The following is a 14,287-nucleotide window of genomic DNA, read 5'->3' as shown; positions in this document are numbered from 1 at the left end:
GTTCTGATCAGCTTAGTGAGACATCTCATTATCGCCAGGTGATTTTGCTGAAGCATACCGTTTCGCATCCAGATTTCTGGACCCCATCCTCTCTCCAACCCATGCCATCTCAACCCATCCCATACCATCCCATACGGGAATCATTTCAGGTAATTGCTTTTTAACTCGACTCTCAGCTTTCAGCTTTCTGCTTTCATCTTTCAGCTTCCAATTGCAATCCTGCAGCGCCGGGAGCCACTCAATCCGTGGGCTTTGATGCAATTTGGCTTCTGTGCAGGCCACTCTGCCACACTGCCACTCGGTGGAGCCTGTTCTGCCGCGTTCTGTTCTGTGAGCTGTTGGCTATGATCTGTGTGGCTGCCCGATCACGCCATGTGTAGTTTAGTTGCAGTTTCGATTCACATCGGATTGCCTTGCCCAGGCAGCACATCAATCATCCATCACGCACCAAATCCCGGGAGACAACGACCCAAACTGGCAGAACAAACCTGAATGGCAAACGGCCCATGCCACGCATGCGATTTATATACATATGTACATATATCCAAGGTCCAGGTTGGATCGCAATGGATGCAATTTGGCCACATCGCTGCACATTCGGCCGGATTATAATTCCTTTCAAATAGTTATAAGCCACTGAGCTCATTCAAATTGCAGGCTATTACTTCTGGAGATTTTTATCCGTTAGGAACTCCATTAATATCTCGCATCGAAATAGAAGATTTAGTTTGAGTAAAAAACTTTTGGACTTAAATTATGGTTTAATAAGTAATTGTTTACAAATCGAGTATTAAAAGCAATTTATCAGTTTAAAAACGGAAGACTAGGAGAGAAGTCATAAGATGGAAGCACTATATTGACCTTACGTTTCCTTAAAGTGCTAAGAATATTCAATGTTTATTTATTTTCACTATAATAAATGGTCGTTAAATTAGTTCTTTGGTAGCAAACTTGAAAATAATTCATCAACAATCATGTGTTTACTATCAGGTTTTACTTCGTGTTTAGCCGACATAGTTTAATATCAAATGGATTTTTTATGTTAAACTTTCTAAAACAATGGTGTTGCTGGAGGTATAAATAAATTATTTATATATAGTTGTTGTTTTTTCCCTAGGCTAGAGTAATATTCCAAAAATCTTGCATACTGCCATTACCGTTATTTGTATAATTTAAAAAACAAACAAAATATGTGTTCTTTTTTTAATAATTCAATTTATTATTATAGAAGTTTTAACGGAAGAGTTATGCAAAATATTTCTTAAGGAAATGCAACTTGGTTCAATATATTATAGCTAAAATTTGTCTTTTTAAGATTTATATTTTGCGTTAAAGTTTAGAGATACAAATTTATAACATGTATGAACATATCGAATTTTAGACATATATATGCACTTTGCAAAATGTAGCTCATTAGTACATATGTATGTACATTCATGCATACATAGATTAATATGATAATCAAGAATTGGCATTTGAAAGTGCCTACTTATTGGGGCCATGGTCTCTGGCTTTAAGCAACGAAAAAGTGAGTTCATTACTCAGCAGAGCACATTAAGAACTAAATGTTCCGAAATTATACGATTTAAGCTGTACGGCGAATTCAATCAATTAGAATGGTGTATTAGGCGAGAAATGCACCTAAAGGTTGACTTCTAACGCGCTGTATCCTAAGTATCTACATTTGTGGTAAAAATAAAAGGGTTCCCCAACTCTTCTTCTTCTACTTCTTACTCTGGTTCTTGCGCTTGCCACTTCCCCAACGGGTTCCCTGTCTCTCTCACACTCACACCTCTCCTCTCGTCTTCTTCTTGCCAGTGTTTATACTCAGTGCCTTACCAACAACAACTAGTTTATAATTGTTTGATTTGTGTGCGCGCATAGTGTCCATATGGTTGTCCCGCTCTCGCACAGCAGAGCGAGAGAGCAAGAGCTTGCCTGAACGGGCGCCATTATGAAAGTACGGTACTCGCAAACCGGTTGGGCGATTCGAAAAGCACTCAAAAATTGAGAGAAACGATTCGAGTGGAGCGGAGTGACCCGGGTGACCAGGTGAAATTCAAGCGCTCATTGTGCTGAGAGCAGCTTTCGCGTGAACAACGTTTCAACGGAGCGCAGCGTTCGCAAGAAATTCAATAAAAAGATATTCTAAAATAATTCAATATATGTAAGAAAAGACGAAGAGACACGCAGGAGCGTTTTCTAACTGTTTCTATCGTGATCGACTTTCGTGTGTGCGCGTCTGTGTGTGTGTGTGAGTGAGCAGCACGCTATGAATCCAATTGACCGCATTGCGTTTCCATTTCCGTTTCCGGTTGCATTCGCTATAATCGATACCTCTGCCTTGGATGTGCGACATTAGTGACTGTGATTGTGACTGCACTGTGCTCCACTTGCTGGAACCGTTATACGCAAACAAAATTGATAACAAAATATACATATAATAACAATAAATAATAAAGAGAATTGAAAAGAGCGATTCTTAGACATGTTGATTGAGCCGACTTTAAACCGTGACCTTGGCTCGCTTACTGTCGCTAATTCTGGCCTCTCGGCCGCGCACTGGAAAATGGAGCCCCATCCCCAACGCATCACATCGCTGGCCCCTCACGCTTCCAGTGGTAAGTGCCCCAAAGTGGAGATTAGCCAGCTGGAAATTAGCCGACGGCAAAGCCAGGCTTAAGGTTTTCAAAAATATCCAGAAATCTTACATCTTAAATACAAAGAAATCTGGGTGAAAGGTTTTGATAGCTCACTAAGTATTTCTGAATGAGCCTTTGAAAAAGCTAGTTCTAGTTTTTCGCGATAAAACGTAATTGAAATTATGAAAAAACTAAAGCCTAAGCATCGTTTAACCTAGCGAGTTCCCAAAGTTTTTCGGTTACAACATAAAAAGGAATCAGTTACTGGGTCAAAGGTGTTATATGTTAATGGTCAGCAAATCCATTAAGTTTAAAGCCATATTTGAGCTTGTTAGTTTCTATTTTTCGCGATAAATCATACAAATTGTGACTAAAATGATGTAGAGATGTAAAGTAACTACAAAAATCGTTTCAACTAGTGAGTTTAAAAGTGCTTCAGTTGGAGTACGTTACGTATTATGTAATTCAAGGAATGGAAATGACAATTAAATGATACAAATGTGATCTTTTTAATTAATTATGTAGAAGAGAAATGAAGAGTTATCCTTTACAATAGTTTAAACAATTTGACCCGTTTATAGGAAAGCTTTTGAAATGTTCTAAGCTACTACTGCTTTAGCTTAAAATTAATGTTTTATGTTAATGTTAAACCGAGTTAAGTCTTCAGTTATCACAAAACAAAACACAAATCGTTACGCATGTCACAATAGCAAGTGCGTGGCTCATTTGGCAGTTCCATTTCCTTGCTTTTCACCTTTCAATAGGCCAAAGTAAACAAAACTGGTTCTCATTTGATGGGCGGCACAATTGATTATGGGCCCATATACTTACATACATATATTCAGTTAGGCGCGACTGGCGGGGCGCGTATTTTTAAAAAATATTTACTTGACAAACAAGAAAAGTGAAACGCGCATTTAAAACGCTAATTGACAATTTGAGCGACGAGTTGCCCAAGCCGAATGATATATGTAGGTTTTTTAAGCGAAGGCAAATATAATATTCTGTCGAATTAACGTAATACACAGTTGTTTTTCCTCTTTTTGTTTTTTGTTTCTTTGCTTGTACCCAGCTGAGTACATATTTTAATTTTCGCCTTTTGTACTAAAAGATCGTTGTCGTTTCAATTAGCTTGATAAATCTGCACTTGCCTGGAAGATTCGTTTGCGTGTCGCCACCATTTTGGCTTAGACATTCGCTGTGGGGAATAGAAAGGCTAATACTCGTAGGAGCCATCAGTCATTTCGGTTCAGTCAACACAATTAACGCTTAATTTATCATAATTAAGCATTGTGGCCGCGACAGCTAAAGCCACAATATACTCGCAATAACAATACCCAATTATCATTCAATTGCAGTAGCGGCGGCATCCGTGGCAGCAGCAGCAGCAGCGGCGGCGGCGGCGGCAGCAGCGGCGGCCGGAGCGGGATCGGGAGCGGTATCCGGTGGCGGAGGGGCCACATCCACATCACCCACATCTGTGCAAATACCACCCGGCTTTGGCGGCGGCGGCGTTGGCGGCTCCACTGGCGGCATTCCGCCGGGCGCAGGTGGAGCCACGGGGAGCACCTTGAACACACTGATGTCGCAGCATCGCCTCCTGGAATTCTCACGTTTCGGTGGACTGCGTGGCTACGATATCGCCCAGCACATGTTAACCCAGCAGGGAGCTGTCTCCAAGTTGCTAGGTGAGTTGTGAGCCCTTGGAAAGGGACTTGAAAGGGACGACCCCTCAGTTGCTTGATCAGATAACTAATGGGTACTTTGTTTTCGATTTGTTTGCTAATTTTTATGATAAACATGTTATTATCCTGCGAGTTTCCTCTTCCCCTCCCAGCCATCCTACATGGCGTATCCCTCGTGTGCGCAGCCGTGTAATTTGGCCACTTAAAAATGCATAAACTCCTGGCTGGCGGTGGCCAAAACGCGGCTGGCTCATTAATCAAAATGCGGCTTATTCACGGGCGGGTACTCCTCCTTAGTGGTGGTTGTGCTGGTGGTTGGTGCGTGCTGTCCTGGCACTGAGAAAAAAAAACTGTTTAACACAAATAGGGACACGGGAATGCAGCACTTTGAATATATCAAATAAAGTAATGAGTGCCATTGAAACTTAATGTGTGTACGTAACAAGTTTATTTAACTTCTTGAGTTCTTTACCACTATCGTCAGTATAATATATATTTGAAATCATTCTATTTGAAGTGTTTCAATTCTGGAGAGCTTAAATTTCGCTAATGAGGTAGAGTTCAGTTCTAAACAATTAGAACAGGGATTTAAGCAAAAAGATTCTTATACCAACCAAATGTCTTTTAAGGAACGCTCTGTTTCTACCAGTGTATTTGCATAGGCATGTTTTGTATTCCCATTCATATTTTCCATACCGCTTCATGTTGATGAAACGAGCAGATAAAGATATTAGCAACCAGGGATAATCCTTGCTGCCAGTCAAAAACAGATGGATTGCCCAAAACCAAAACCAAAACCAAACTGGCACCCATAAATCTATTGTCTCATAATTTAACTGGGGATTCCGCTCCGATTCTTGCAGGCTCACTGCGACCACCGGGCTTAATTGGTGGCTCAAAGCCCAAGGTGGCCACGCCGACGGTCGTCTCCAAGATCGAGCAGTACAAGCGCGAGAATCCGACGATCTTCGCCTGGGAGATACGCGAACGCCTGATCTCCGAGGGTGAGTGTTCCACATAATTGCAGCTAATCCGCGGACGCAGATTGAACGCTGATTGATCGGCGGTCGCTTTTAGCTTTTGATCTCGATCTCCGACTGCTTGGTAATTTGCGTAAATCCCGCCTTGCAGGTGTCTGCACCAATGCCACCGCTCCCTCGGTGAGCAGCATCAATCGCATCCTGCGCAACCGGGCCGCCGAGCGGGTGGCCACCGAGTTCGCTCGCACCGCCGCCTACGGCCTCTACCCGCCGCCCCCCCATCCGTACGGTAGCTTCACCTGGCATCCGGCCGGCAATGTGCCCGGCGGCCAGGGGGTGCCACCACCGCCGCCTCCATCCGCCCTGTGGTCCGTCGCCGCACCCACGCTCGCGAATCTGCCACCAAGCGCGGCGAGCGCTGTGCCCGTCTCCACGTGCGGCTCCCTCAGTGCGGCGCACTTGATGGGTGGCGGCGTAGCAGGTGGCACACCCACCAGTCGGGCCATCTCGCCCGGCTCTGGCAGCCATGATACCTTGGAGTCGGCGGATGAGAACCGGCACATTGACTCCGACTACCTGGACGACGATGATGAGCCCAAGTTCCGGCGCAACAGGACCACCTTCAGTCCGGAGCAGTTGGAGGAGCTGGAGAAGGAGTTCGACAAGAGCCACTATCCTTGTGTGAGCACCAGGGAGCGGCTGTCCAGTCGCACCAGCCTGAGCGAGGCTAGAGTGCAGGTGAGTTCATTAATCCTAAGCCACAAAACTTGTTCAAAGATCATGATTCAAAATGGATAATGAAGTAGTTGCATAGCATGCGGTTCAATTTAATGAGAAAATGCATCATTTTATAGCAGAAATTACTTAACTATTAAATTCCTTAATAATATCCCATTAAATTATTTCCTTTCCAGGTGTGGTTCTCCAATCGGCGGGCTAAATGGCGTCGCCACCAGCGCATGAATCTCCTCAAGCGCCAGCGCTCCAGTCCCGCCAATCCGCTGCACTCGCAGCAGTCGAACGATGCGCCGGCCAGTTCGCCCACGCCCAGTAACCACAGCAGTGCCTCCACCTCCGCTCCAGTGGCTCCCGTGCCGCCTCCACAGCAGCCGTTGCCGCTGTGCGGGGATCACTCGCCGCAGGCGCCGCCGCCGTCGGTGCTGTTGCATCCACTGCATGGTCCTCCTGGCGGCCACCATCACCATCATCCACTGCACCTGCCCACGCATCCAGCTGCCCTCCAACTCCTCAGCCACTACCACCAACAGCAGCAGCAGCAGCAGCAGCAACAACAGCAGCATCAGCAGCAGCAGCAACATCATCAGCAACAGCAACTCTCACCCACTGGATGCAATCCGGTGGCGAGTCACCTGTCCATGGGCGGGGAGCGGAGTGCCTTCCGGAGTCTGGTGAGCTCACCCTCGGCGGCTGCCTTCCTGGGATTGGCCAGGCAATATGCCGTGGCTGCCTCCCTAACGGTGGCCGAGGAGCAGCGCTCCAGATTGCACTACTCCGCGGGTGGCTTGGGCAGCGGTGGTGAGGGCACAGGACCCAGCAGCAACACCAACACCGCGAGCGGCACCACTCAATCTGGTGGCTCAACCATGACGGTGGACAACTCGTCATCGGACTCGGATGAGGAGATCAACGTGCACGACGATTCGGATGGTGAAATTGAGTCGTCGGCGGCAACGGCGGCAAAGGTGGCCCGCCTGTCATCCTCCGATGCGCCGGCCACGTTGCAATTCCTAAAGCATGACCGCTAGATGGATGGGCCACATGGGGCACATGAGCCACCTAGATGGTCTAGATGGGCGGCGGCAAAGTCTAATTGAAAACCTGAGTTGTGCGCGCCTCTGTGATTGACAGTGACAACAAAAACAGCAAAAGCAACTACTGATGCAATTGCAATTGCATTTGAAATTGCAGCTTGGTGGACTGAAACACGAGAAGCGACTACACACACAGTGGGCAAACAAATCGAAAAACCAAAGTTAAAATGCTGCTCACCTACTTGGCTGCGGTTCGGGGTCGCTAGAAAAAAAACAAATAAAAAACAAAATAGAAAAAAAAACGGAAAAAACAGAAAAATGTAGCAGAAAACAGCAGCAGCAGCAACAACATAATGGGCGGCTCAAGATTAGCTGAAATTGTAACTAATACCACATGCGAACACGCTTGTCCCACTTGAAATGCACATACATACAACCTATTGTATACCCTACAGTTATGCATAATTACTATACTATACTTGTTCATTCGCCGGCTGCCGACTTACCTCATCACCATTTAAGGCTATAGCATATGCAATATCTAACTATACATATATGTAACTCTAACTTTAAATAGTCCTAGGCGAATCTATTTATGAATGCGTATTGTGTAAGGATTTGATTCATGAGTTGGTTGCGTTTGAACTGATACTCGTACTTTGTATAGACTAAGTGTTTTTTGGCTCAAATCGAAATTGGCCAACCAACCTCCGCTGAGTGAGAAACCAATAAAAAGTGCAAGAAATATTCAAGAATCTCTTACTTTCTTTTGAACAACAAACAAAATATATTAATATATTAATATTAATATATTATTGACAACAAATTTATAAACAATTTATACGTTCGATTTCACGCATAATTAACCATTCAAACACACGGAGAAAAACACACACAAAACACGGCCGACGAGCATAAATAAGCATTTAACACTCGAAAGCTTCTTAAAACGTTATTAAATATTAATACAATCAATATTCATTGTGTGACCACCGAACGAAGACAGTAGAAAAGCCCAACGAAATCGAAATCAGAAAGAAAAAAAAAGGGAAGGAAAATAAAATCCAAAATACGCGCATAGAAATCGCTTAAATTTCGAACGTAATGGCCAATATGTCCAAATCTGGCTGATAACATCGACATTTTAATTATAACCAAATGAAGCCGCGCGCACAAACACAGTGGGGACAAGCTAAACGAGACGAGACGAGGAGATGGCAATGGAAATGGGAATGGGAATGGATGGTAGGTATGGTGTTTTGTATGGCATGGCATGGTATCATATGGTGTCGTATAGGACAGGGGTACTGCGCTGACCGATTAAAAATGCCGAGCCAACTAAGCACATAAATCAATGTAAATTATGGTGTTAACAAAAGGCGAGCTTGCAGGCTTGGATTGGATCCGATCGGATCGGATGGGATCGAATGGGATGGGATGGGTTGGGATCGGTTTGGATCGTTGACTTTTGTAGGTTGGGAAACCGGGTGGATGCGCGTCTTTATTTCTGGCCTGGCCGAGATTTAAATGAGCACCGGCCTCCTCGCTGCCCGCGCATCTGATAAGCGAAAGAGCGTGGAGTCCATTCGTGTTGATACTTACAGCTCCGCTTCGATCGGAATTGGAATAGGGATTGGGAATCGGGATTGGGGATCGGGGTTCGGGGATCTCAGAGTTTTGGTTTCGGATGGGCATCGGGTGTCCACAAATTCAATTTGCCTGGGCTTTTATGAGCAAATGCTCCACCTCCCCATCCATCCAATCCGAATCGACTTATTCTAATTTAGTGCGGAGCTGCTCGTGAGCATTCCTTTAATAAATTTAAATCACCTTCTATTGAAAATATTTTCACCTCGGGCCCATAAATTATACATTATACGATATTTATACAGTCTGCGCCACACGGCTCAACCCCTTTGAATATGGAATATGTATTTTCGGCTTTCATTTGCCGTTTGGTTTGCGCGCTTGTTCAGTGATTTCGTTTAGTGTATTTAATTCTGATTTGACGTCCAAAGGGATTCCATCAACGTTCCTTGTTTTTTTTTTTTTGTTTTTTTCGGGCTGCAAGGGATTCGGATTCAGAGGATGCCTTGGTTTGATGGAGCAGGGCAAAGTGGCGCTCTCATGAGCGCCATATAATCGCAGTCAAACATTTTTACGATGCAGCATCTCAAGCTCGTATATCCCACCAAACCGCGACGAGCTGATCAGTTGGCCACTTGATGGGCCGAGGATCCTGCAGATTGTCCTGCAACTTTGTTGCCAAATGTTTGTGGCCCGCTGTTGGCTATGAGCAGTTTTTATTGTTTTGAGTTGGCGGAAATCGATGAACTTGACCAAGGCTCCGTCGCCGAACTCGCAGCGCACAGATAGAGAAACTGTTTAAAAATGCAGTATTAACATATGAAATAATATATTGTTATATGCATGATTGATGGGAACTAGGCTTAGCTATGCCAAATGTGATTACAAACAGTTTTATTGGTGCCAATAGTAAATAACTTATACAAAAGCATGCAATACATATATCTCCATATATTTTGAAATATTTAGCATAATTTTTTCGAGTGCAAGTTGGTTTTTTTTTTGGGCCTCCACGGGCAAGGAGCCGGTGATAAATCTTTTGGCGAGCCGGCGCACCATCGCCATTGCATACTTCTAAATGGACCATAAACGTGCGAAGTCGCAACACCAGCAATAACTAAAGTTAGTTACGTTTACTAATATGACAACAATGTTGTTCGTCGGCCCTTCCCCCATACATTGCAGCTCTTGGATGTAAATGCGAGCTAACCAGTGCCAGGCGAATATCATTCCCAGGTTGTGAATGTGAATGTGAATGTGAATGGGTATGGGTATGGGAATGGGTGTCGTTATTCCGCCATTACGTTTACGGCTTACAAAAACAAATACCTCAAATGAAGGGCTCTCGCTGGGCCCCAAAAGTCGCCTCCCCGGCAATCAAACACGCAAAAGCAATTAAGTAGGATCTGCAATTACATAGCCAATGCTTTTCCTATGGTCACGAACCCTTACCAAATACATAAATACACAAATACGCAAAGGGTAGGAAATTTTGGTTAGAAGTCAACTAAAACGGCTGCTAATCAATAATAAAAGCTGGTCACAAGATCACCTTTGAAGTATTTGTTATAATTTGTAGTAGACTTAAATTGATTTCCACGTATCTACAGTCAAAAATGAATATTCAAACTACACAAGTTTTGTAAACCAAACATCGTTAAACTATAATCTCTTGTAATATTGCAAGTACTGCAGGCAAACTTATAATTTTACAAGTAAAACCAAAGTAACATTATTCTATTACCTTTGCTTTAAACCAATTGAGTTGATATATATAGAGGAAAGTAGCTCCAAAGGCGCGCCTGTGAAACACGTTGGGATATTGAAATGCGTGAGAGTGTCGCCGTCCAGTCGACTGATTTATGCCCAAACTTAAATGGCCACAATGGCGATTCAGATGACCCGACCCAGGTAATCCCCCCCAGATCCCCTCCATCAGATCCCCACCAGATCCCCGCAATCCAAATGGTTCGACGTCAGAGTCGCTGTTAATGAGCCGAGCGATTAAAAAATGTGCATTTGTGTTTGTCCGCTCCTTAAATGAGCTCGAGCTTTTAACGCGCAGCCCTAGGAGTTTGGATGGATGGGATCTTGGGGCCTTATAGAGGGGGTATACGAGGCGAAGGGGACAGAGTGATTTTGTCTCGTTGTCATCTCATTTGGAATTGGGCGATAAGACAAATTTGTTTTCTTTGTTTATAACTTTATGCAGATACAGGTTTCGGTTTCGGTTTCGGTTTTGGATGCGCTGCTCCATCGACGATTCCAACATCCCCAGTTGAAATACCCAGTAGAGTATCCCAACTTCGCCGGCAGCTAATTGAATTGGTATACTCGTATGGCGTATATACATATATGTTTAATCTTTGTCGCCTCGCAAGTCGGAGTCTCGAGTCTGGTATGCTGAACATTGATTTGAATTTTGAATTCAAATGTGTCTCTTTTGGGGTTTTATTTCATTTTGGCTGCGGCGGCAGCTGCCGGTGACATCTTCATTAACGAGGAGTGTGATCAAAAGAGTAATGAGGTGTTGATAGTGCCCCAAAAGCGAGTGGGGCTTTATGCATTCCTCCCGTGGATTAATTAGGAACAATGCCACTAGCTCAGCACGCTCAGCGCGATCAGTCTGCAGAAGTTGTTCTAGTATGCCCCCATCGGTAATTGGTGGCCTCTTGTTCCTCGGATCGTTTCTGCTCTTTGATGTCTTTTCACTTCTTTCAATGTTATTTTCAAATTTCTTGTGATCCTAAGTCTGGCTGTGGCTCTGATTCCGATTCTTGTTCGTGCTCAAACTGAAAACCGAACCCGTATTCAACGCAGCTGGGGCCTTTGTTATGCCTGAGCAATTTGCATATGATAAATCTGCTTCCATATTTTGTTAAATTGCTGTGCGGGTTTTCTCTTATTGGCCTGGCCTAACCAGAGTTGGCCTGGCCAAAAGCAAAACCATTGGCGCGTGGTAAATTGGTTGTATTGTAAGGCATCTAATTAGCGGCCGGCTACCGAATTATGACCAATTATAACTATTGATTGATTGTGGGCTATAATCACGGGGCTACCCAACTCCCGTTGCTGCGGATTTCGGTCTCAAAGCATTTCATTCTTTCGCATTGTTGTGAAAGTTTATCGGCCAAGTCGGCGAGTTTGGGAACACAAAATGTCAAAAGGTTAAGAGCCCCACACCCAGCAAAAACATGTCTATTTATTATGGCAAAGAACTGTTGGTTATCTATGGTTGTTATCAATTTTTTGAATAATAGTATAATAATAGTATGAAAATAGTATAATAATATAATAGAATAATAGTATTATAGTAAATATTGTTTAAAAACTGCTTTGCTTATTTAATATTGGTACCTTGTTCTTATAGTTAATGAATTTAATAAACAATTTATTGGAATTTAAAACGGATTTTGCTTTGAGATTGTAGTTCGTTAATTATTATTTCCAGACGCTTATTTACATGCGTATAAATCTTACTTTTTTGTTGTTTTGTTTCTGAGTGAGACACTAAATATTTAATGTAAGTATGTTTTGAGTGCAGGGTCAGTGTTTTGCCATAAAATAGAACACTTCTTGACCAGCCAAACAATATCTAATTAAAGGCGGTAATCGCCTCGAGTCGAACCACTTAGTCCGCGCATAAATCTCGCCAGTCCAAAGAAGTGGCTGCCACAATTAACCGAGACTTATGACGCTGCACCTGATTAAGATGCAGTCGCGTCCCCCGTCCTGGCCATCGAAAGATCTCTAAACTACGCCTATTGTTCGGCGCAGAGAGATGCTACGAAATGCCGACTACTACTTACAAAAATGTTAAACGGCTTCTCGGCCAAGATTTATGGCCTGTCCCAAAATCACAGAAGACCCGTTGCTACCCGATCGAGCAGCAGTCCCCTTTACCCTTTCCCCACAATCCGATCCCGATCCCATTCCATCCAGCTTTACGTGCTGATGCGGATCGGCGGATCGCATTCCGGCGAATCACCCATAAACGAAGTCACCGAAGTCTGGTGTTCGCATTAACCCCGGCATTAACGTATTAATGCGCCTACATCGCCCACTAATTGAGCCACACCAGCCACACCAGTCACACCGACCTGGCCGATAAGTTAAGTTGTCCGATCTGGGAATATATATATACATATATATGTATATCCATTTAAGCGCGGCACTAGCTGCCACATAATGCAAACAATATGTCTCTATAGGATTTCAGTGGCTTCATTGATTCTTATCACCCTATAAAATACATTTCGTTTGATTATTTGTATTTCTCTCGCTGTTTATAAGCCTTCTTCAGTTGTGCACGGCAAGAAAAATCAAATGAAAATCAAAGTTGGTAAACATTTTTAATATTTAGTTCTAGCTAGTGAAATGTCAGAATATTTATCATTTATTTATCATTATTTTAGCTTCTGTAGGCTAAAATAATTTTATACTAATACAAAAATATTTGCCAAATTATAATACATTTTTTTTCAAAAATATATGTTAAGTATCTATATTACTTTTGAAAATCATTGTTAAATACTTTTATTATTCCTATAATTCTCTTAGTTGATCATGATGATCCGAAAACAAATAAATACATTTTATTGATTAAATAATAACGTAACAATTATTTTGCTCAGTGATTCTGGCGGGATGTTGTCGTTGTGGTTGTCGTTTTTATGCCGCTTGTGTTGTGTTGTCACCATTGTGGCTCATCGCCGGCTTTTGTGCGCCAACATTTTATTTTCATTCAACATAGATGGCTGCTTTTTATTTGAACTCGATTTCGGATCGCATCGGATCGGATCGGTTGGGATCGCTTGGTGGTTGCTGCTTCAGTTCAGAACGGGTCAGCATCGAGACATCGGCATCGAGTTTGAGTTCGAGTTTGAGTTTGATCGCGAGTGCCGCGGTCTCCATGCCCATAGAGCGATTCAGAGTGTAATTTATGTCTTTATTTAGTAAAGATTTCGTTTCCTAATTTATTGTGATATCTCTTTGGACAACGGCAGCAGAAGCCTCCACACTTTCAAGCCCATCCGCTCCTCCTCCATCCAACGTTGCTTTTCCTTTTCCTTTTGGGTTTTGTTTTTGCTTTTGTATTTGTTTTGCCCGCTTGTCGACACCTTGGCCAGGCCAGCTCTTCCTCTTGCTCCCATTTGGGCCCGGCTTAGAGATTGTGGCCATGCGATGATGTTGTTTGTGCTCACCTCTTTGACCGCTCGTTCGTTCCCGTGATTCCCTTGACAGTTTTCGACTCGCAGTTGACCATCATCATCACCTGTGGCTACTCCTGCTTCTGTCTTTCTGGCCCTTTCTCATAGCCCCCACTCCTCTAGAGACCTGGTTCCAGTCCCATTTCCCAGTCCCCAGTCCCCGGTTCCAGATTCAGTTCCCATTAGGAGCGTGAAGTGATCCCAATTTATCTGCTATCTGCTGATAATGCTCACCGAACAAAGTGAATTAAATTGAATTTGAAAATAGCCGCAAATGAGACGAAATGAGGTGAGCAAGCGAGTGGGATGGCTAAAAAATGCAAAGTTCTTTAGAGTTCTATACAGTTCTCATCTCTGATAGTTAACCCTAATGTGCCCATTTGAAACAGCTTGTTAGTTTTCGGAACTGCC

The 14,287-nt window shown here is 43.5% G+C and overlaps 2 protein-coding genes across 2 annotated transcripts; both read left to right on the top strand.

Annotated features, from left to right (window-relative positions):
• Positions 1-372: 372 nt before the first annotated feature.
• On the top strand, positions 373-884 carry LOC122616617. The gene is given in 3 exon segments (XM_043792146.1): positions 373-469; positions 472-683; positions 879-884. Coding segments are annotated over 3 exon segments (315 nt in total).
• A 1,204-nt stretch (positions 885-2,088) lies between these two features.
• Positions 2,089-7,788, top strand: LOC122616321 (homeobox protein Hmx). Its single transcript, XM_043791733.1, has 5 exons — positions 2,089-2,621; positions 4,001-4,330; positions 5,191-5,331; positions 5,459-6,045; positions 6,222-7,788. Exons 1-5 carry the CDS (start codon positions 2,489-2,491, stop codon positions 7,071-7,073), a joined length of 2,043 nt encoding a protein of 680 aa, XP_043647668.1. The 5' UTR covers positions 2,089-2,488; the 3' UTR covers positions 7,074-7,788.
• The last annotated feature ends 6,499 nt before the right edge of the window (positions 7,789-14,287 follow it).

The sequence above is a fragment of the Drosophila teissieri genome, chromosome 3L (assembly GCF_016746235.2).
Source record: "Drosophila teissieri strain GT53w chromosome 3L, Prin_Dtei_1.1, whole genome shotgun sequence".
NCBI classification, from domain to species: domain Eukaryota; kingdom Metazoa; phylum Arthropoda; class Insecta; order Diptera; family Drosophilidae; genus Drosophila; species Drosophila teissieri.
The sequence above is the reverse complement of the archived record's forward strand: the minus strand, read 5'-3'. Positions and strand labels throughout refer to the sequence as shown.